Raw genomic sequence first — 22,239 nt, forward strand, 5'->3', positions numbered from 1 at the left:
CTGGCACTTTAATTTTTTTTTTTAGAAGTGTGACTGGCTCCTCCTCCTCTATGACCCATCAGCCCCAGTTAGAGAAACTGAGCTGGAGTGGAGACGAATAGCAAGACAACAGAGAAGGAAAAACAGAAGGAGAAACCCACACATAAGCAGACCAAAGGCCTAATTCAGCTTAGGACAGAATTGCAAAGCTGCACTTCAAGCAGGGACCCTGGCCACAGTAAGGTGTGGCAGGTCCCTTACGGTGGCTGCCATGGTGTAAATAGACTTCTGCAGCGTGCTTCTGTGCGGGCACATTGTCACTAGGCCTGGTGAGTTCTGGTGGTGTTTACGTTCCGTTGGCATGGGCGCCGCCATCTTGCCTGCGGCCATGTGATTCTGGCTGTCCAATCCTGGTAGGTCATGTGCTCATTCCAGCCAGTCACAGCGCGGCACTGAGTATTTAGGAAGGTCCAGAGCCTTCCTTCCTTTGCCAGTGCAACGTGTTTCTCAGCTGCGACTTAGAGAGAGTACCTGCGCCTTATCTGCCTGCTTGTTATACGCTTCTAGCCTGAACCTTGCTTGCTCCAACATGCTGGACTTACCCTGCACCCTCCATATGCCTTCTTACCTGCCTGAGTACCTGAACCTGCTGTTTCCCTGCACCTTGCTTAATTTCGCTCCCAGCTGGACTTCACTACCTCTGCCTGCATCAGTCACAGCTCACCAAACCTGCATTCAGTTACAGCTCATCATACCTTCATTCTGTTTTCAGCTCACCATACTTATTTACTGGACTGTTCCTGCCTGTCACTATCTGGACATTTCCCCATTAACCCCCACTACAGTTATCAAGTGCACTTTAGTGCTGTACCTGGACTTTTTATTTGGCATTCCCATGTCTTCTAAGTCATTTATTAAAAACTATACTTTTTAATTTGTCTGCTTCTGTGTCTGCTCCTATCACCACCCCGGGTCCACAACAAATTCAGAACCTCACATCTCTCCACCAAAGATGACTCCACTCTACAGCCAATGCGTGCACCAGCATATGAGGAGATGAAATGCTGTAACCAGCACCAGCATATGATAGGCTGTTCTACGCTAGTCCCGCTTTAACAGGGAAATCAGCCATATGTTTATCACTGAAGTGCAGTCGTACCTCAAGTAGCCAGTTAGAGTGGCTTTTCCATACTCTAGCAATTCAGAGTAAACCCACTGTGAGTGCCTACATGCAGGTATGTTCTTGGCTTGTTTTTCATGTTGTGGAACTATGGCTATAAAGTTTTTATATTTTTAACCAATGGAATATTGTAGAAAAAAGATAGAAAAGTAGAAGAAAGATGAAAATAACAAGGAAGATGAAGACTCCATAGTAAAGCAATAGAAATGAAGAAATTGTGGACTGAAATGAATGTTAATACTGTGTTTGTATTTCATAGTACTTTGTCATTGGGCATTACAGGTCTCAGTAGGCCCTGTATTTCAGTGTATACTGGCGTATGTTGCTCTATTCTATATTATCGTTCACATATTGGCCCTGATTCATTACAGATCGCTATTGCGATTGTAGCTCTGTAATCGCACGCATTTTCACTGCGAAAATATGCTAATATTTGCAATCGCAATGCCGTCACAGCCTAACATAAGGACGCCCACATCCAATCGGAAACTCACACAGAATTACAGCAGCCCTGACCTTACTTAGAAATTGATAACTTCATTGCACGCAGTGAGTGCTCAAGCTGCGTATGCCATCGCAATGGCTAATTAATGCACGGCCATGCAACAGTGCATCGACACGCCTGCATTTCCCCGACCACCCCCATGTCACCACCCCCAAACGGTCACTTTCTGTCAATCACTCTGCGATGTCCAATCACAGAGTGAGACCTCCGAGCATGCGCATTGTGATACATACGCATATGTAGAACGCAACAATTGGCCGGCTTTGTGCATAATCGCAGTTGCGATCGGTAATCAATCAAGCCCATTATCCCAACTCACCCACCCAGAGACTCCACACTTTTCATCTGCTTGTAGTAGCTGTTACTTTTGCAGGCTATGAGTGCTGCTGCCTGGTTCACTTTGCGAAATGGGTGCACGCTGTTTTATTAATTATTTTATATTTTTTTAACACTGCAAATTTCCAGGCTTTATGCTGTCATCAACTTCAGCACATGCTGTATCTTTGCACCAAGGATGTGTCACCTAAAAGCGCAAATGCTTCTGATTTGGAGGGACATGTTTTGCAGGTGCTCAATGTCTGGGACAAGTTGCAAGCTTATGATGATGACGCCTGCAGGCCCCATCTGATTCGCCAAACACGTATAAGACACACCCAATTATGCAGTTGTATAACATCTGCGACTGCAATATGACAACAGGATTACAGTTTGTACTGAACACTCATTTTTAAAAAGAAAGCATGTTTCACGCTCTGTTTAAGAAGGGGAAGGCTGCTGATATGTTTGTTAGCCTTTAACAAAGTAAAAATTTTATATTTGCGTCTTGTTCGATTTGCATCCAAGCAACTTGGGTACTTATTATCTACACTTTCCTGCTATCTGATTGTATACTGTGTGTTTTTGAAAAACTTTTGTATTCACAATTATACCAAACCTCTTGTCGCATTCCTGGCACATCTGCTCCTTTTACTTGCATGTGGAGTGAGGCACATTTGCAACCTATGAGGAGCTGGTTGCATCATACATGTGTGGCTAACTCTGCATAGGTAGCAAAATGCTAATTTTCTTGGGCTTATTTTAAATTTGTGCATGGACGCAAGTTGTGTAAGACTCTGAATAAGGGGTCTGATTTAGCATGGATCGCAATTGCAACTGCGTACGCAGATCTGCCGATTGATTGCACTGCGATTATGCACGCAGACAGGAATCCATGAGTGACAGACCGTGAGCATTTGGGAGTGGTGACGGGGTAGTGGTTGCAGAAATGCAGACGTGCCTGTCCGTTTGAACGTCATTGCATGGGCGTGCATAAATTGGCCACTGAGATTGCATACACCGTGCGTCGAGACTTGCTATTTCTGCTACGGGTTAGGGCTGCTGTAATTGTGCGTGACTGGCCGGCCAATGTGCTTCGATGTTACCGATGTATACGCAGGACTGCAAGGTATTCGGATGTGAGAAAGCAGTAGTGGGCATCTCCATGCTGGCAGAGCGGTGGCAGGCATTAGCATATTTGCCCGGGACCTCATCGGAGCAGCACTGTGACTTCTCCAATAAAAGATTTGGCCCCCACAATTTGCCTGTTTTTTTCATTTTTATCTCCTATTCCGCTCTCCATTTCCCTCCTCCCTGGACTCGCAAACCCCACACCTCACTCAGCAACAATACCATAACAAGGAAGAGTGCACCATACCCCCCCTTTTTCAATTAGCATATTTTCACAGTTTCATTGTGTGCAATTATGCAGCTGCGATCGCAATTATGATCCATACTGAATCAGGCCCAAGATCCATATTGTCTCTTGTACAAAAATGATTTGCATGCAGTGTCTGAAGTTTACAAAACAATACTTGGGGGTCACTCCAATTAGCTGCGAAGGGCGTGAGTTGCCATTGCCATGGCATTAAAATGCCAGCAACGGCCCTCATTTTGCACCCCTCACAGCCCGCATTCGCTCAATTTTGAGCGAGTTCAAGCTGCCATAAAGTGCGGTTGTCGCCACAATGTCTTGCACAATCGAGTTCATCACAGGTAATTGGATTGACCCCATAGATAAGCCAGAAACCTTATAACAAGCCAACGCCACAAAAGATACATTTAGACTAAAACAGATTGAGCATTTGAAGACAATGGGCCAAATGTAATAGGGTGTCAGTTTTAGTAACAGTACAAACTCGCACTTTCTCACACTTTTAAAAAGTGCGAGTTTGTACTGAAACTCACAAATTCAATAGCCTGCGAACTTTTCAGCTCGAGGCTACTACATATGCGAGTTTAGGACTATGTAAACTGACACCTTTTAATGCGAGTAGCATTAAAAGTTGCGAGTTTTAGAGAAGCCATCACAGATCAGTGAGTAATCTTGCAGCTACGATGTAGCGGTTCCCACCATAGACTTCAATGGGGATTTCTCACCATAGAAGTCTATGGGAGTCATAGGCTGGCCGCATTCAGCTAATCAGGGAGCTGCTCCGACGGAGATGCTCCCTGATTGGCTGGCGGCCCCTTCACTGACTGGGCACACGTGTGCCCCGGTCATTTCCGCGGAGCAAAGGTATGTGTACACACATACCTTTGCTCAGTCCGGCATGGATCAGGTTTTTTGCGTTTTTTTATTTTAACCCTTGGATTGCCAGTGGACGTGATCAACGCATAGGAGAGGTGAGTATGGATTTTTTTTTTCAGGTACACCCCTATGGATTACTTCGGATACTAGGTGAGTATGTCTGAGTGTGAGTGTGCATGTATGTTTAATTAAAATTTTACTTTCACTGTGTATGTTTGTTTATTTACATATTTCTTTAGTTGTGGAACTACAAGTGCCAGCAGGCCCGTAATGCCCCGCATGCTGGTATTTGTGGTTCTCCAAATACCAGCATACAGGGGAGGCTTGCTGGTACTTGTGGTTCTACAACTAAAGACAATATGGAAACTTCATTTTTACACTTTACACTAACACTATCAACCCGGCACCCATGGCCATAGGGTGCTGGGGATAGCCCCGGGCTATCAGTCTAGGCCTGGGGTGCCCTGGAGAGAGGTATCCCTTTATTGTGGGGATACCCAACTCCCCAGGGATCCCCGGCCTGGACTGACTAGTGGTCAGGGATAATGCTTTGGCCAGGGAAACCAATTAAAGGTTTTCCCTGGCTGTGGCATTACCCCCCCGCTAGAAAGAGTTCGGTGCTGGTTCTGGAATTTTCAGGGGACCCTACTCGTTTTGTCCCCTGATTTTCCAGGACCAGCTCAACAAAGCCCTGTGGTGGTTCTTCATATACAGGGGTCCCCTACGCATTTTGGTCCCTGTATTTTTAGAACCAGAACAGGGTTTATAAAGCCCGGGGCTGGTTATGCTTTTGGGGAGGGGGTGCACGTCATTTTTTTTTTTATTTAAAAACGTTTTACATAAGTACACACAGAAACATGTACATATCTCATGGATATGTGCATGTTTCTGTGTTAATCTGACCTGCTCAGGATGTACTCGCTAGCCTGAAGCAGGTCTATTATTTGGGGACTTTTGGTAATCTTTTTTTTGCGAGTCTGAAACAGACACTCTATTACATTGGGCGAGTTGATTGTTTACAATGTGAAAACATCTGGATGCGAGTTTGAGAACGGCGAGTTTTAGTGAACAGACACCCTATTACATTGGAGAGTTGTGAAAAATTGCGAGTTTAGCACCAAACTCGCAATTTACCAAAACAGACCACCTATTACATTTGGCCCAATAACTCCTTGCTTGTAACATTACATAGGAGTGTATTGCAGCTAATGTGGGTCATGAAAATTTTCTGTTTTACACTTTTGCAATTTTGGAAAATGGGATATGGGGCAGAGTGTAATAGGGTGCGAGTTCTAAAAAGATATGAGTTTACCGCAAAATACACTTTTTCAGAACTCCTACACAGTGGCGTAACTAGGGTCTTTCGCTCCCAGGGCAAGATGAAAAAGCTCCCCCCCCCCGACTATGTGCGTGCACCAAAAAAGTTAGCATGACCACATGCCACGAGGGGCGTGGTCACTGAAAAATAGGGGTGTGTCAACACACTCTGGGAACATACCATTCTATTCCATATGCGCCTTAATGCCCCCAGTAGTAGTGCCCCTTATACAGTGCCCCCAGTAGTAGTGCCCCTTATACAGTGCCCCCAGTAGTAGTGCCCCTTATACAGTGCCCCAGTAGTAGTGCCCCTTATACAGTGCCTCCCAGTAGTAGTGCCCCTTATACCGTGCCCCCCAGTAGTAGTGCCCCTTACACATAAAGGCACACAATACTATACTTAACCTGAAGCCCCGCTTCTGCGCCCGCTGCTATCCGACTGCTCCTTCCTCATGCTGAGCAATATGGGAGAGACGTCATGAAGCCATGACGTCTCTCCCTTCACTCACTGCGGGAGCCGGAATGAACTCCAGCCTCTGGCTGCCACTGCAGGGAAGGAGCTGCGGGGCGTCCGCTGGTAAACAAAATCTCAGTGAGTGCCCTGCAAATGGAGTCGGCAGCAGAGGCGCTGGCCCTGGGTGCAGCAGCCAATAATAATCTGCCTGACTGTTATTGGCTACTTCTGGACAGCGGCCAGCGGCAAAGCAATAGTATTTTTGATTGTAGACCTTAATCTCAAACTTAAAGATAGCAATTGCTACAATCATCATTTTCATATGTGGCCTTTATGTAAATAAATTGTTAGACCAGTAAATGGACACAACATATGCCGAGTCCCCTGAGTGCCTGCCCACTCCTCCGCCCTATCCTTGACCTCTCTATTTGATGCTCCATCCCCGCTCTGTCCTGCCCACCTCTTTCAGCTGTTTTGTCTCGCCCCCCCTCTTTACCTGCTGTTTTGCCCCTATGCTCCATCTTGTCCACATACTTCCTGCTTTCCTGTTGTTGCATTCCTTCTCTCCTGCTAGGCTTGTCCTGTCTCCCTAGCAGTGAGAGCCGTTGGGGCACACATCATGGCTCTCACTACGCATGAGTGTTGGAGACGGGACAGACCTTAGAGAGTTATTATATAGATATGATGGTAGATATAGCAATTAGGGGTGAGCGGGTTCAGATTTCTGAAATCCGAACCCCCCCGAGCCCCCCCCCGATCCGAGGCCGATCCGAGTCAGGCTCAACTTTTCCCGCCTGACTCGGATCTGAAATCAAGGCAAAACGTCATCATCCCGCCTTCCGGGTCTCGCGGGTTTTGGATCCTATATAAGGTACCCGCGTCGGCGCCATTTTCTCACTCGGCTGTGGACAGTGAAGAGGGAGGGTGGGAGTTAGGGCTGGCTGGGCTGTGTAGTGTAGTGTTGTAGTGTAGTGTTGTGCTGTGCTGCGCTGTGCTGCTGTTGTCCATAGGGGCTGTGTCCACTACTTCAAAGTCCATAGGGGCTGGCTGGACTGTGTTGTGCAGTCAGTTGTCCATAGGGGCTGTGTCCACTCCAAAGTCCTGTGCAGTGTCCCAGTCCTAAAGGGGTGCTGTAGTGTTGTCCAGGGGGTGCTCTGTCCATCAGGGGTGCTCCCCCCAAGTGCTAAAATAAAAAATATTTTTTCTGTGTTTGTGAATTGTGTGCGCAGTAGCCGCACGTGCATCAACAAAGTAGTGCCAAATGTGCGCCTGTGTCCCATAAATAAAGGGCCAGCTGGATTGACCGCTAAAGGGTGCTGTAACCCCCAAAGGGCACTCCAAACAAAATAAAAAATTATTTTCTGTGTTTGTGAATTGAGTGCACTGTGGCTGCACGTGCATCAACGAAGGAGCAGCGCCAAGCGTGCGCCTGTGTCCCATAAGTAAAAGGCCAGCTGGCTTGTCCGTTAAAGGGTGCTGTAACCCCCAAAGGGCACTCCAAACAAAATAAAAAAATTTTTTTTGTGTGTTTATGAATTGTGTGCGCAGTAGCCGCACGTGCATCAACAAAGTAGTGCCAAGCGTGTGCCTGTGTCATAAGTAAAGGGCCGGCTGGCTTGACCGTTAAAGGGTGCTGTAACCCCCAAAGTACACTCCAAACAAAATAAAAAAATATTTTCTGTGTTTGTGAATTGTGTGCGCAGTAGCCGCACGTGCATCAACAAAGTAGTGCCAAGCGTGCGCCTGTGTCATAAGTAAAGGGCCAGCTGGCTTGACCGTTAAAGGGTGCTGTAACCCCCAAAGTACACTCCAAACCAAATTAAAAAATATTTTCTGTGTTTGTAAATTGTGTGCACTGTGGCTGCACGTGCATCAACAAAGGAGCAGCGCCAAGCGTGCGCCTGTGTCCCATAAGTAAAGAGCCGGCTTGCTCATTTCTTAAAGGGTGGTGTAACCCACAAAGTGCACTACTCTCCAGCAAAAATAAAAAAATATTTTCTGTGTTTGTGTGCGCCTTAGCCGCACGTATATATCAATATAACATAAATGGAGGACCAAACTTTCTCCGATAAAAATAAAATAGGGAAAGATCAAGAACCACTTCCTCCTAGTGCTGAAGCTGCTGCCACTAGACATGACATAGACGATAACATGCCATCAACGTCGTCTGCCAAGGCCGATGCCCAATGTCATATTAGAGGGCACATACAATCCCAAATGACAAAGTTCAGGAAAATGACCTTGAAAAAAACATTTAAATCATCTGAAGAGAAACGTAAACTTGCCAATATGCCATTTACGACACGGAGTGGCAAGGAACGGCTAAGGTCTTTCCCTATGTTCATGACTAGTGGTTCAGCTTCACATGACGATGGAAGCCCTCCTCCCGCTAAAAAAATCAAACGCGTTAAGCTGGCAAAAGCACAGCGAAGAACTGTGCGTTCTAAGAAGATATCACAAATCCCCAAGGAGAGTCCAAGTGTGGTGGTGGTTGCGATGCCTGACCTTCCCAGCACTGGACGGGAAGAGGTGGCTCTTTCCACCATTTGCACGCCCCCTGCAAGTGCTGAAAGGAGCACCCATAGTCCACTTGCTGATATGCAAATTGAAGATGTCACTGTTGAAGTACAACAGGATGAGGATACTGGTGTAGCTGGCACTGAGGAGGAAGTTGGCGAGTAGGATTCTGATGGTGATGTGGTTTGTTTAAATCAGGCTCCGGGGGAGACAGTTGTTGTCCGTGGGATGAAAAAGCCCATCACGGTCATGCCTGGGCAGAAGACCAAACATTCCACCTCTTTGGTCTGGCAATATTTCTATCCAAATCCTGACAACAACTGTCTTGCCATATGTACCATATGTAAAGGTGAAATAAGTAGGGGTAGGGACGTTAACCATCTAGGAACATCCTCCCTTATATGGCACCTGCAGCGCGTTCATAAAAAGTTACTGTCAAGTTCAGAAACTTTGGCTAAGACCGTAAGCAGTCCAGGGACACCTAAATCCCTTTTTCCTGTTTTATCCAAGGAATCGGTGGATGAGGAGGATGAGGACGACATCTTGCCTCCGTAGAGCCAGTTTGTGCAGGGACACATTAATTGCCAGCTTGTTTTGTGGGGGCCCAAACGAACCAATCATTTCAGTCACAGTCATGTGGCAGACCCTGGCGCTGAAATGATTGGTTTGTTAAAGTGTGCATGTCCTATTTATACAACATAAGGGTGGGTGGGAGGGCCCAAGGACAATTCCATCTTGCACCTCTTTTTTTTCTTTGCAGTATGTACTGTTTGGGGCCTAGTTTTTCAAACTGCCATCCTGTCTGCCACTGCAGTGTCACTCCTAGATGGGCCACATGTTTGTGCCGCCCACTCGTGTCGCTTAGCATAGTCATCCAGCTACCTTGGTGCAATCTTTTGGCCATAAAAACAATATTGTGAGGTGTGAGGTGTTCAGAATAGACTGGAAATGAGTGGAAATGAAGATTATTGAGGTTAACAATTGCATAGGAGCAGAAAAACCCACAAATTCTGTGATTTAAGCTGTTTTTATGCTTTTTTTCAAAAAAATACAGATCCAAAACACAAAACCCAGAACCCAAAACACGGAAGGGTGGTTTTGGCAAAACCAATCCAGATCCAAAACACGAAGAAAGATCCAGATCCAAAACCAAAACACAAAACACGAAAAGTGGCCGGTGCACATCCCTATAATAGCAATACAATATTGTGTTCCCTTATTATGCAATTGTATGTAAAGGTGAATAACTTGCGTTTTGCTCTATTACAGATATAACATGACCTTTATTGAGAGGGACTGTAATGCCTCTCTGCAGCTTTTTGGAAAGTCTAGTCCCTGTGCCTTGATAACTATAGATTTGTCCACTGCCATTATACTGCAGGTATTAGTACAATTTCATTCATATAATATGAAAATCTGTTCATCTTGTCTTAGCTAAGAATGTTAAGATATGTGTTCAGCATTCACAACAGTTTTGCCAAGATAATTGTAGGCAACCTTTAGGTCCTTATGACATTGTTATGCCAGACCTAGCTCCTGCAATGCTTTTGATATACAGTTGTAAACAAGCGTTTTTATTTTCATTCAAGAGATCATTCAAGATCACTCCACTGACTTTAATGTGTTTAACTTGTGTTGAATGGAGTAGGCAGTGTTCAGAAACTAACATAACTCTGCTGAAGCCCAGCAACACTTCCTATGCATATGGGGTGATTTCAGACCCACTTAAGCATTACAAATGGTAGCATAATAGGGGCAAATGATGGATTTATAAAGCAAGGGTTTCCAAATGCTTGATTTTAGAGCAAGTGTGGCCAGCACAAAAAAGGGCAAAATTAGCACTTAACAAGCTTTATATTCTGCCTCATACAAAGTGCAGTAAATGTACTATCTCAGACATACAGAGGGCCAGCTTTCACAGTAAGCCACTAGATGCAGCAGGCCAAGCCGTCTGAGCTGAATGGGTTTATTTTCTGGATGTGGACTCTACAATCCAAGTCCCCTGCTCCGTGGAGCACTGGTTCAAGGCCATGAGTCTTGTGGAGCTGCAGAAAAACTTAGCCTAAATATATGTACAATTGGTCTCCTTATACACTGGATAATATATTGAATACAGTATTAACACATATAATTAACACTATAGATGGTTTAAAGAATAGGGTGTAGGTACGACCGCTGCAAGGCTTATGGACTCCCTAGACAACATTTCATCCACCACCCCTGCTCCCTCCAATTCATGATATGCCATGCATTAGAATGTTTCAAATTCATAATATAGTATATACTATATAGAAATGCTCCAATGCCACACAGCAGAGCCCCAAAATCATTCTGTGCCTCATAACCCTGGCCACAATTCATTGCCATAAATCTGGGCCACAAATTCATTATATGCCACACAGCTGTGTCCCCAATTTATAATCATGCTACATATCAATGCCTCCAATACATAATATGCCACACATTTGTGCCCCCAATACATAATATGCTACTAATGTGTGCCCTTAATACATATGCCACACAGCTATGTACCAAATTTATTGCATGCCATATAGCCATGAGTTATGCCACACAATGCCCGAATACATATGCCACCCATGCCCCAAATTCTTTTTATGCTTTACAGCTGTGCACCCAATACATTATGCCACACATCTTTGCCTCAATACATATTTATGCCACACATCTGTTCCCCAATATATGTCAGCATCTACTAACCCCCAATCCCCCTCACACACACATTTTTGCCCTGTCAGCACACTCACACTGCAAAAACTCAATAACCACCACACATACATACTTACATTCATCCTCCCACCACTCATTAACTCTACACACCCATACTCACCCTGGAAAGACTCAATAACCACCACACACCTATACTTACACTCATCCTGCCAGCACCCATTAACACACACACATTGCTCATTAACTCACACACACACTCACCCTGCCAGCACTCATTAACTCTGCACACACACACTGCAAAAACTCAATAACCACCACACATACATTCATCCTGCCACCACTCATTAACTCTACATACACACACTCACCCTGCAAAGACTCAATAACCACCACACACCTATACTTACACCCCAGAAACACACATACACACACACTCACTCTCAATAAAACCAACCCCCTAATATACACACACTAACCCTGTCTGCACTCATTAAAGCCAAACATACACTCACCCTGCCAGCACTCATTAACACCACATACACACTCAGCGTGCCAGCACTCATTAACCCCTCCACTCACAATTTCCCTCTCTCAGCACACATTAAACCCCAACACACAGACACTAATCCTGTCAGCACTCAATAAAACTACCACCACAAACACACACACACTAAGCCTGCCTGCGCTTATTAACACACACACACTTACAGAAGGTCCACACACACATTCACCCACCCATTAGTCTCTTCTCTTCACAACAAAAGTCATAACATACTTACCAGGCTCCATTCAGCAGCAGCAGCTCCTCTTTTGGGGGCCGAGCTTCTTATGTGAGTGAAAGGCTGGCACCTGGAGGAAAGGGGAGGATTACAAGAGAGGGAGGATTCTGATGGTGATGTGGCCCACCACTGCTGCTGACTCTATCGCAATAACAAGTGAGAGTGCGGTGCTGGGGGAGTTTCTAAATCAACCTTGGTCATCATTATTCAAGGCCAGGACTCAGCTGTGTGCTGCAGTGGTCGGCACCCAGCCACCTAAATATGCCTAATGGTAGCACCAGCAATGGCTGTAGTTGAGATAGTCTAAAAAAAAAATCATTTTTCTATATTTAGCACGTAAATGTTTAGGAAATGGTTAACCATGCCATACTAAATATGTATGCTTAATATAACCAGTAGTAGATAGAAATGTGCTTTTTAAGCACTCATTCTCCCGCCTCATGGTAAGACACCTGTCTCTTCTTGCTGGCTGCTACTCTCTGGTCTATATGGTCCAGTGCGCTGCACTCAGATCCACACATACACCAGACTGGCAAGGAAGTGCTGCTGCCCCTGAGCAAGCGCAGCAGATCTGTTATATTAAATGGTGTGACCACAGCTCAAGTAAAATTGTATTATATACTATATCTATTGTTGTCATGATGTGATCTGCAGGTGAGGTTCTGGGCAACTGAAAGCCTTCCTGCACTTGACTATGCTGATATTTTACAAAATTCAGTAGAATTTTTTAGAATATGTTCTTTATTTTACATTACATTATTTGAAACTTGATCATTACCACAACCTTTATTTCTCAGTAAAAATAAAAGAGGAGGGAGCATAGGACAGAGTGAAATGAGTCTGTTGTGTACATAATTATTCCTTTAATAAATTAATTATCCAAAATATCAAATGTAGGGACAATATTTAAATTAGAGATTCGGTTTTGACTCTGCTCTTTTCACCAAATTAGTGCAAGTTCAGAATTATCTTATTGGCTATCCAATACACATGAGAGCTGGATAGCCCAATAAGATCCCGTTTTTGAGATACGAACATAACCGACTAAAACAAATTCGCTCATCTCTATTTATATTCAGTTGTGCTGCCCAACTACAACTTTTTTGGAGATACAATACCCCTGTTCTTCAGTCTGCTGAGGTGTATGATGCACATAATGATGAAGAAAAATGCTTTTAAAATTTCTGTTTTGGGGCATTTACAATTTTGATGTTTGTTGCAGGGCACCCCAGGTTGAGAATTGCTTGTGTAGTAAATAAAAAGTAATAATAATTCACAGTGAGTGCTTTATTTCACTGTCAGTTGTTTTATGCTATATTTGGCCTGTTTAATTAACTTCACTTATGGAATGCAATTTTCTATGCACATAATATATTTAATGATATAATAAATGTAGGTGTTACTGTAATCCTAATTTTAAACCTTTTCGTTTGTTATTAGAGACTGGATGAATTGATGCATGATAAGTCAACAGAGAACCTGATCCTTAAACTTGTGGCCTTGTCTCTGCAGTACAGCTACTGCTGGGTCCTTTTATATGCTAAGCAGGGAAGTCACTCTGAGTAAGTACTGCCACTGAGGAGGAAGAGGATGAAAGTAATGACTTTACTGTTCATAATAAATGAGAAAAAAACAATAGATAACACCTTGTAATATAATGTTATAGTATAGTTTTGTAAAATGGATGTAAAAGGTATGCATTCAGTTCACGACATGTCACAATTTATAAAGGTTATTTAGGTAATATCATTAGGTAATATTATTAATCAGTGTTATTCCCTTTCTGTAAAATTAATTTCAATATATAAAGTATGGATACCTAATTAAAACCTCTATGCAATACTGTCTATACCTTCTAAAATTGTCACTATTTAGCATACTGAGTCGTACAGTAAATAAATGCTTTCAGACTTTGAGTGTGGTTCCAAATTACAAAAAGTTATTATTCAATATAAAAACAGATGGTTACACGCTGTGATCTAAAGACAATTAGCGCAAATAAATCATACAGACCCAAGGAACAGTTGTTATATACGCACGCGCTCTGGGCCCAGATACCAGCATCAGCATTAGAAACCTCCGTCAACAGCACAGCAAGAATACTCTTGACTGGAGTCAGAGAGCGCCCATATATACTCTTACAGGGATAGGTAATACAATAGACAAGTTTGGCATGATTCCATTGGTTCTTCTTAAAGGTGCTTCTGTTACAGGATAGTTCATAGGTCAATTCGAATGGACAGAAACAGCCTCTAACAGCCCTTTGTGTCCTATTTCCCGCTGCATGCTAATCTAAGCTGCTAACATTACAGAGTACATTTTAATGTTTTAACTCTCTATAGTCCATAGTTTGCAGATGCATGTTGCGATCTTCTCACCGATGATACCAGAAATCTGTGGAGACACAGTGGATCAGTACAACACCAAACACGGTCTGCTTACCATGTACTAAACTTTAGATATCAAATAACCTTTATTACACAACATTAATAATTACTGCATAAACCTTGGATATTACACTTTAATGCTAGGGAACCTTTTATGTAAGTATCCAGTGTGTAAGTATTGGGGAATTGGGAAAAGACGCTAGTTAGCGTTGTACGACTATGTGTTTTGTGGAGTACACCATGGTACGTGTTTTGCAGGGATAATCATTTTATATGTTTTAATGACTGTCTGTATTTGTATGGTGAGGACCTTTAACTTCTTTCTATTGTGTGGGAATCACACGACGCTAAATAATAGCATCGCCATATGTACTTATAATGGCGAGTTTCACTAAAATGGTGCTGGGCGGCCAGTCGCAAAATGGCGTCTCATTGCCATTCGCAAAATGGCGTCACCTCGATCTAATTTTAAACCGATCCTGTCTCAGCCAATTATACAGCTTCGACAGTCCACCCTTTGATAGCAAACAAAATGCTATCATACTCTGATTTAAAATTAATTTAGGCTTACATTATGACATATTTAATGTTATACTATGGGATGGCACAAGGTGATTCTTAATCCATCAATAATGTGTCTCTAGGAGGGGACATAAAATTACCCTTATACGCACACCGCGGATCTTGGAAGATCATGGGAAAGATGTGGGGATGCACCAATCCTATAAAGGAAGTCTTGAGGGGGAATAGGGACTTACATTATTTAAGATGTTTTAACATAACATTTTAATAACACATTTTAGGCATGTCTAAATCTTATACATTATAAAATGGTACCTTCTAATTCAGGGTTGTAATGCAGTTCTACATTTACCTCAGTATTCATATTGTTACTACTGACCACCATCACAATTTAATTCTTCCGGTTTACCTTATCTTTACATTTTCCATATTTCAACACAGTAGGAACACACCTGACACATATGCCAATTATTATGATGACAACCAGTATGAGGATCAGGAGTTTACCTATGCTCGCAATCATTTCCTGGACCCACTCTCCTAGACTTGAGAACCATTTCACTGGGTTCAACCATGAAACCCATTCCTCTACCTTCTCCTCTACTTCAGCCACTGAAGCATTATGGTTCTTTCGAAATTCCCATTTTAACTGCAGAATTTCATCCATCTTCCGGTTTATCACCTCCATGGGGTCGCTGGTATCATTTGAATTGTAAGTGCAATACCCTCCAGTGACAGCTGTTAAATAATTTAACACTAGTCTGTGTTGCACCAGTTCTTTCTTGTACGCTTGCAACTCCCTACCTGTATACCTGAATGTGTCATCATACATCTCGGTGATATTATCTATTAATTTAGCAAGATCTTGGATATATCTAAAATTTAGAGTACCCTGAGCGATCCCGGTGGGATCCAGTGCTACCAAAACTTGAAAGCCAGTTGTCTCACTAATTAACTGTGTGGCTTTATGCACATCACCAGGTATCATATTTCTTTTGCCTCTGTGTTCATACTGTGTGTGAAGATATGGTGATTGTGTGTTTTTATGAATACCAAGCATTTCACCATGTGTGAGGGTCATAACCTCTGGGACTACTCTTCCCAGGTAACACAAACCTTCGGGACTCGGAGAGAGCCACTTATACGCTTTACTTCCACATATAAAATATACATCATCGGGGAGAACATAAGGAATAGTATGCATCATGATCATCAAACACATTTCCCTCACAAATGATCCTATCTCAGGCTCTTCCCAAATGGCAAATACATGTTTCTGGTTGGATAACCTTAGCACAGTACCGTTCTGGTATTTTGCCAACCATTTCTTTGGTGTTATTCAGTGTATAATTATACCGGAAGGGTCTTCCTCCTGATCTAAGTTTGTGTAACAGTTCATAATTCATAGGCTCACGATCAGCTGTTTGTGAGAAGGTCATCGTCTGATTATTCCCCGTCACGTCCCAACTTCCTGAGTCATTGGAGTTGGTGATGTTTAAACATAAAAGTGTTTTATCTACCTGGTACTGGTGGAGTTTAAAATGGGGTGGTTTGGTATTAAGAAATTTTCCATCCAGTGTCTTCCCTTTTTGCAATTCTAAAATATCAGAGATATTTAATGGGCTTTGCACTAATTAACTACATTATGCTGTCCTTGGGGTACATGAGAGCACACCCAACAGTCGTTTTGGTTAAAAATTTTGCCCACCATGGTGTGATAATTCTCGAAAAGGATACCCACCCAATACTGATTATACTTGGGTTGACACCGTTGGATGCATCTCTCATCAATTACGGACCCACAGAACTCACACATACAATAATCCTCAGACAATAGACCTTCACACTGTCTCTGAGTATCCAAAATAGCAGATCTCTTAACAATTACTGTACTAAGATTGGTCAAACACTCCCCTGATTGGCATAGCACTCCTCCTTTCGACTCCACTCCATCAATACTGCCATCAGCTCCCATCTCCTCTATCGGTCCCCCGTCACAGAAACCAGAAATCCTCAAACAAATCAGGATGATGGAAATTCTGGAAGAGAATATAAAAACGAACACAGCAGACCAGTCCATTGCCGCAGCAAGGACCTGCAAATTTCTTTAGCTCAGATATCTCACTGCAACCTTTTAACCCTCCTGGAACAAGCTCATGATCCACAGGTCCACGTTATCAGCCTCGTCTCAGCCTTGTTTCTCCACCGGTTGGTTGACCTTCTTGCAGTGAGTGGAATGGACCCAGGTATCTCTCTCGGCCACCTTCAAAGATGTGGTACTCATCAACAACACCTGATACGGACCTTCCCAGCGATCAGTCAAACAACCTGAATGCAAGAAATTTCTGATCATAACAAATTCTACCAGGTTCAACATCATGAAAGTTTGCTTCAGGCATATCATGGGACAACAATTTCAGTTTCTGCTGTTGCTGTTTTAACTGTTTACTCATTGTTATAAGATACCTTACAGTTACCTCGTTGTTACCTTTCAAATCTTCCTGCGGACGTATAATCAAATGAGGTTGTCTACCAAACAGTATTTCAAAGGGGGACAGATTCAGAAGGGGTCTAGGAGTGGTCCTTATGCTATGTAAGACCAATGGTAATGTTTCTGGCCATCCTAGTCCAGTCTCTGCCATGATCTTACTTAATTTATTTTTAATAGTACTGTTCATCCTCTCCACCTTGGCACTGGCTTGCGGTCGGTAGGGGGTATGAAGTCGACTATTAATACACATCAGTTTACACATATTTTGAAAATCATCACATGTGAAATGAGTACCCCTATCACTCTCAATAATTTTAGGGATACCGTATCTGCACACAAATTCCTGAACAATTTTCTTGGCAGTAAACGCGTCAGTATTAGTGGCAGCTGGGTATGCCTCAACCCAATTGGAAAACACATCAGTGCACACTAATACATACTTGAGATTCCTGCAGGGTGGCAATTGGATGAAATCAATTTGTATTACCGGGAAAGGTCCGTCAGTCGGAGGAATGTGGGATGTTTCGGTAGGGATCGTTTTCCCAATGTTTTTCCTCAAGCAGGTCAGACAGGACATTGCTCTCTTTTCCACTTGAGAAGAAAAACCTGGTGCACACCAGTATGCTCTCACCAATTTACACATACCTTGCTTTCCCAGATGAGTCAGACCGTGCGCTGCCTCAGCCAGGCTTGGGTAATATGCCTAGGGAGCCACTGGCTTACCTTCCGCAGTTTAGTGCTGCGTGTGTACAATCCGGTAATGTGCTCGCAATGCTAGTTTGCGTCGCGTGCACACCTTTAAGTCACGCATCCCCCTCATGCTGCCATAGTTTTAAACACTCGTTATATTTTACTTTTTTCATTCGAGAGCGCACCATACAGATGCTATCTTGGACATTGTTCAATACCTCCTTATCAAAGCTACCAATTCTGGGAAATGGTCTAACACTCTTCATCATCATTTTAAACCATACATCACAGTACTTAATTGCATAAGCACCGTACTTAGTATGCATAATATGGCATGCCAACCCAAGCGGCGCTTCCAACAGCAGCACATCATCTAACATCTCTACTGTTTGCTTTGCCCACATCTGGGAGAACCCTAAGCTTTTCAACAGAGATTTAAACTGGTGAAAAACAGTCAAGATACTTTCACTTACCTGCAGACGATATTAACAGGATGCGCCCACACACCTATGGAAGAATAACCAGGCTGCTTCCACGCACCTAATCCCTTTTTGACTACCTTTCAACTGCTAGCATGTAGGTATTCCAATAACACCTACCCTTTTCAGTGATTTTGTCCACCCTCTACCCAGTTCACAATCACAATTTAGCCAAAACTGTGCGGTTCAATTACAATGCTAAAATAACCCTAACTGATCACTGAATACTGTAATCACACTGGGAGCCGAACCTACAACAAAGACAACAACTACACCTGCTTAAGAGTTAGAACGGTATCTACTACCGAGCTACTAGGTCGACCCTTGCGCCTAGTCCTTAAGGGTCCTACGATACCCTTAACTAGGGAACTCTTGTCCCTACCAACAAATACTCACTGTTACACACCATTTTCCTGCACAGAAAAATACACGTTTTCCCAGACTATGGCAACACTGATCAATGTATTTACAAAAATGCTATCTATCAATATCACCGTGCACTCTCAACGGCTTTGTTTAAAACACGTGGCAGCAATACAGGAAATACGTATACGCTATTGTGTGACTAGTCGCATACACAATAATGCTACTACTACACAACACGTAGTATGACTTTTATGCTATAGTGCGACTGGTCGCATACACAATAATGCGACTTCCCCTTTTTAACATAAAAAAACTATCGATGAAAGAAAACAAACTTTTTCTTCCCTCGTCCCTGGATTCTCATTCAGCGCTCCTAAAACCACAATAACAGGTAGCGGACTCTCAGTAACAAAAGTGGTAGCAGATTTCGAAGACACAATGTGTTCTTCTGCTATGGCGCCTCCACCCTTTTGCAGAGAGATTGCTACCGAGTGTTACCAAGTGACCGGTAGCATGATTAATACTGCGAGCCCCCAACTATGGATACCTAATTAAAACCTCTATGCAATCCTGTTTATACCTTCTAAAATTGATGCTATTTAGCGTAATGAGTCGCACAGTAAATAAATGCTTTCAGACTTTGAGTGTGGTTCCAAAGCACAAAAAGTTATTATTCAATATAAAAACAGATGGTTACACGCTGTGATCTAAAGACAATTAGCACAAATAAATCATACAGACCCAAGGTACAGTTGTTATATATGCACGTGCTCTGGGTCCAGATACCGTCATCCGCATTAGAAACCTCCGTCAACAGCACAGCAAGAAGACTCTCGACTGGGGTCAGGGAGCGCACATACACTCAGGTCCATAAATATTGGGACATTGACAGAATTTTCCTATTTTGGCCTCTATTCACCACCACAATGGTTTTGAAATGAAACAAACAAGATGTGCTTTAACTGCAGACTTTCAGATTTAATTTGAGGGTAATTGCATCCAAATCGGGTGAACGGTGTAGGAATTACAACAGTTTCTATATGTGCCTCCCACTTTTTAAGGGGCCAAAAGTAATGGGACTATCAACTCAAAAACTATTTCATGGACAGGTGTGGGCTATTCCCTCATTATTTCATTATCAATTAAGCAGGTAAAAGGTCTGGAGTTGATTCTAGGTGTGACATTTGCATTTGGAATCAATTGCTGTCAACTCTCAATATGAGATCCAAAGAGCTGTCACTATCAGTGAAGCAAGCCATCATTAGGCTGAAAAATCAAAACAAACCCATCAGAGAGATAGCAAAAACATTAGGTGTGGCCAAATCAACTGTTTGGAGCATTCTTAAAAAGAAAGAACGCACCAGAGAGCTCAGCAACACCAAAAGACCCGGAAGACCACAGAAAACAACTGTGGTGGATGACAAAAGAATTATTTCCCTGGTGAAGAAAAACCCCTTCACAACAGTTGGCCAAATCAAGAACATTCTCCAGGAGGTAGATGTATATGTGTCAAAGTCAACAATCAAGAGAAGACTTCACAAGAGTGAAAATAGAGGGTTCACCACAAGATGCAAACCATTGGTGAGCCACAAAAACAGGAAGAACAGATTAGAGTTTGCCAAACAACATCCTAAAAAGCCATTACAGTTCTGGAACAACATCCTATGGACAGATGAGACAAAGGTCAACTTGTACCAGAGTGATGGGAAGAGAAGAGAAGAGAAGGAAAGGAACTGCTCATGATCCAAAACATACCAACTCATCAGTGAAGCATGGTGGTGGTAGTGTCGTGGCGTGGGCATGTATGGCTGCCAATGGAACTGGTTCCCTTGTATTTATTGATGATGTGACTGCTGACAAAAGCATCAGAATGAATTCTGAAGTGTTTCGGGCAATATTATATGCTCATATTCAGTCAAATGCTTCAGAACTCATTGGACGGTGCTTCACAGTGCAGATGGACAATGACCCGAAGCATACTGCAAAAGCAACCAAAGAGTTTTTTAAGGCTAAAAAGTGGAATGTTATGCAATGGCCAAGTCAATCCCCTGACCTGAATTCGATTGAGCATGCATTTCACTTGATGAAGACAAAACTGAGGGGAAAATGTCCCAAGAACAAGCAGGAACTGAAGACATTTGCAGTAGAGGCCTGGCAGAGCATCACCAGGGATGAAACCCAGCGTCTGGTGATGTCTATGCGTTCCAGACTTCAGGCTGTAATTGCCTGCAAAGGATATGCAGCAAAGTATTAAAAAGTGAAAGGTAGATTTAGGATTGTTTAGTTTGTCCCATTACTTTTGGCCCCTTAAAAAGTGGGAGGCACATATAGAAACCGTTGTAATTCCTACACCGTTCACCTGATTTGGATGTAATTACCCTCAAATTAAATCTGAAAGTCTGCAGTTAAATCACATCTTGTTTGTTTCATTTCAAAGCCATTGTGGTGGTGAATAGAGGCCAAAATATGAAAATTCTGTCAATGGCCCAATATTTATGGACCTGACTGTATATACTCTTACCGGGGATAGGCAATACAATAGACAAGTTTGGCATGATTCCATTGGTTCTTCTTAAAGGTGCTTCTGTTCATAGGTCAATTTGAATGGACACAAACAGCCTCTAACAACCCTTTGTGTCCTTTTTCCCGCTGCATGCTAATCTAAGCTGCTAACATTACAGAGTACATTTTAATGTTTTAACTCTATATAGTCCATAGTTACCAGATGCATGTTGCTTATCTTCTCATCGATGATACCGGAAATCTGTGGAGACACAGTGGATCAGTACAACACCAAACATGGTCTGCTTACTATGTACTAAACCTTAGATATCAAATAATCTTTATTATACAACTGTCAGAGTTTGTATTTGTTGTGGACCTGGAGTGGAAACAGGAGCAGACACAGGTTTCAACTCAAAGGTGGGTTGTTTTAATGTGGCTGTTTGCAGACATGAATAAAGATAAACTAAAGTCCAGTAATAAATAAACTGATATATGTGGCTGAAGGGAGCTGCAGGGAATGGGAGTTGCAAATGTCGAGATCAGTGGCAGAGATGAATCCAGATGAACTGTTGGAGTGAAGTGAAAATCCTGGTTTCTGAATAGTGGCTGAAGGTGATATCCAGTAATGCAGTGATGCTGGCTGAAATGGAGATCCGGAAATGCTGTGATGCGTGAACTGAGGAGAGTGGTGCAGGCAGGAGTGAGTGATGGAAGAAACAGGACTGATCTCAGCAGTGAGCAAGGCTAGGCAGAGCGGTGCAGGCTATGCAGGGAGCCAGAGACCGACAAGGAGCTAGGGCTAGCACCGGAACAC

The 22,239-nt window shown here is 43.1% G+C and overlaps 1 protein-coding gene across 1 annotated transcript in view; it reads left to right on the top strand.

The window, feature by feature from the left end:
• Positions 1-22,239, top strand: part of SHOC1 (shortage in chiasmata 1) — a 420,839-nt gene that overhangs the window by 373,111 nt on the left and 25,489 nt on the right. The window contains exons 21-22 of the mRNA XM_088460117.1: positions 9,788-9,899; positions 13,426-13,547. Of these exons, the coding sequence (XP_088316243.1) occupies positions 9,788-9,899; positions 13,426-13,547 (234 nt within the window). The remainder of the gene's footprint in view (positions 1-9,787; positions 9,900-13,425; positions 13,548-22,239) is intronic.

This window comes from Taudactylus pleione, unplaced genomic scaffold (assembly GCF_031769625.1).
Source record: "Taudactylus pleione unplaced genomic scaffold, aTauple2 ptg000967l, whole genome shotgun sequence".
In the NCBI taxonomy this organism is placed as follows: Eukaryota; Metazoa; Chordata; class Amphibia; order Anura; family Myobatrachidae; genus Taudactylus; species Taudactylus pleione.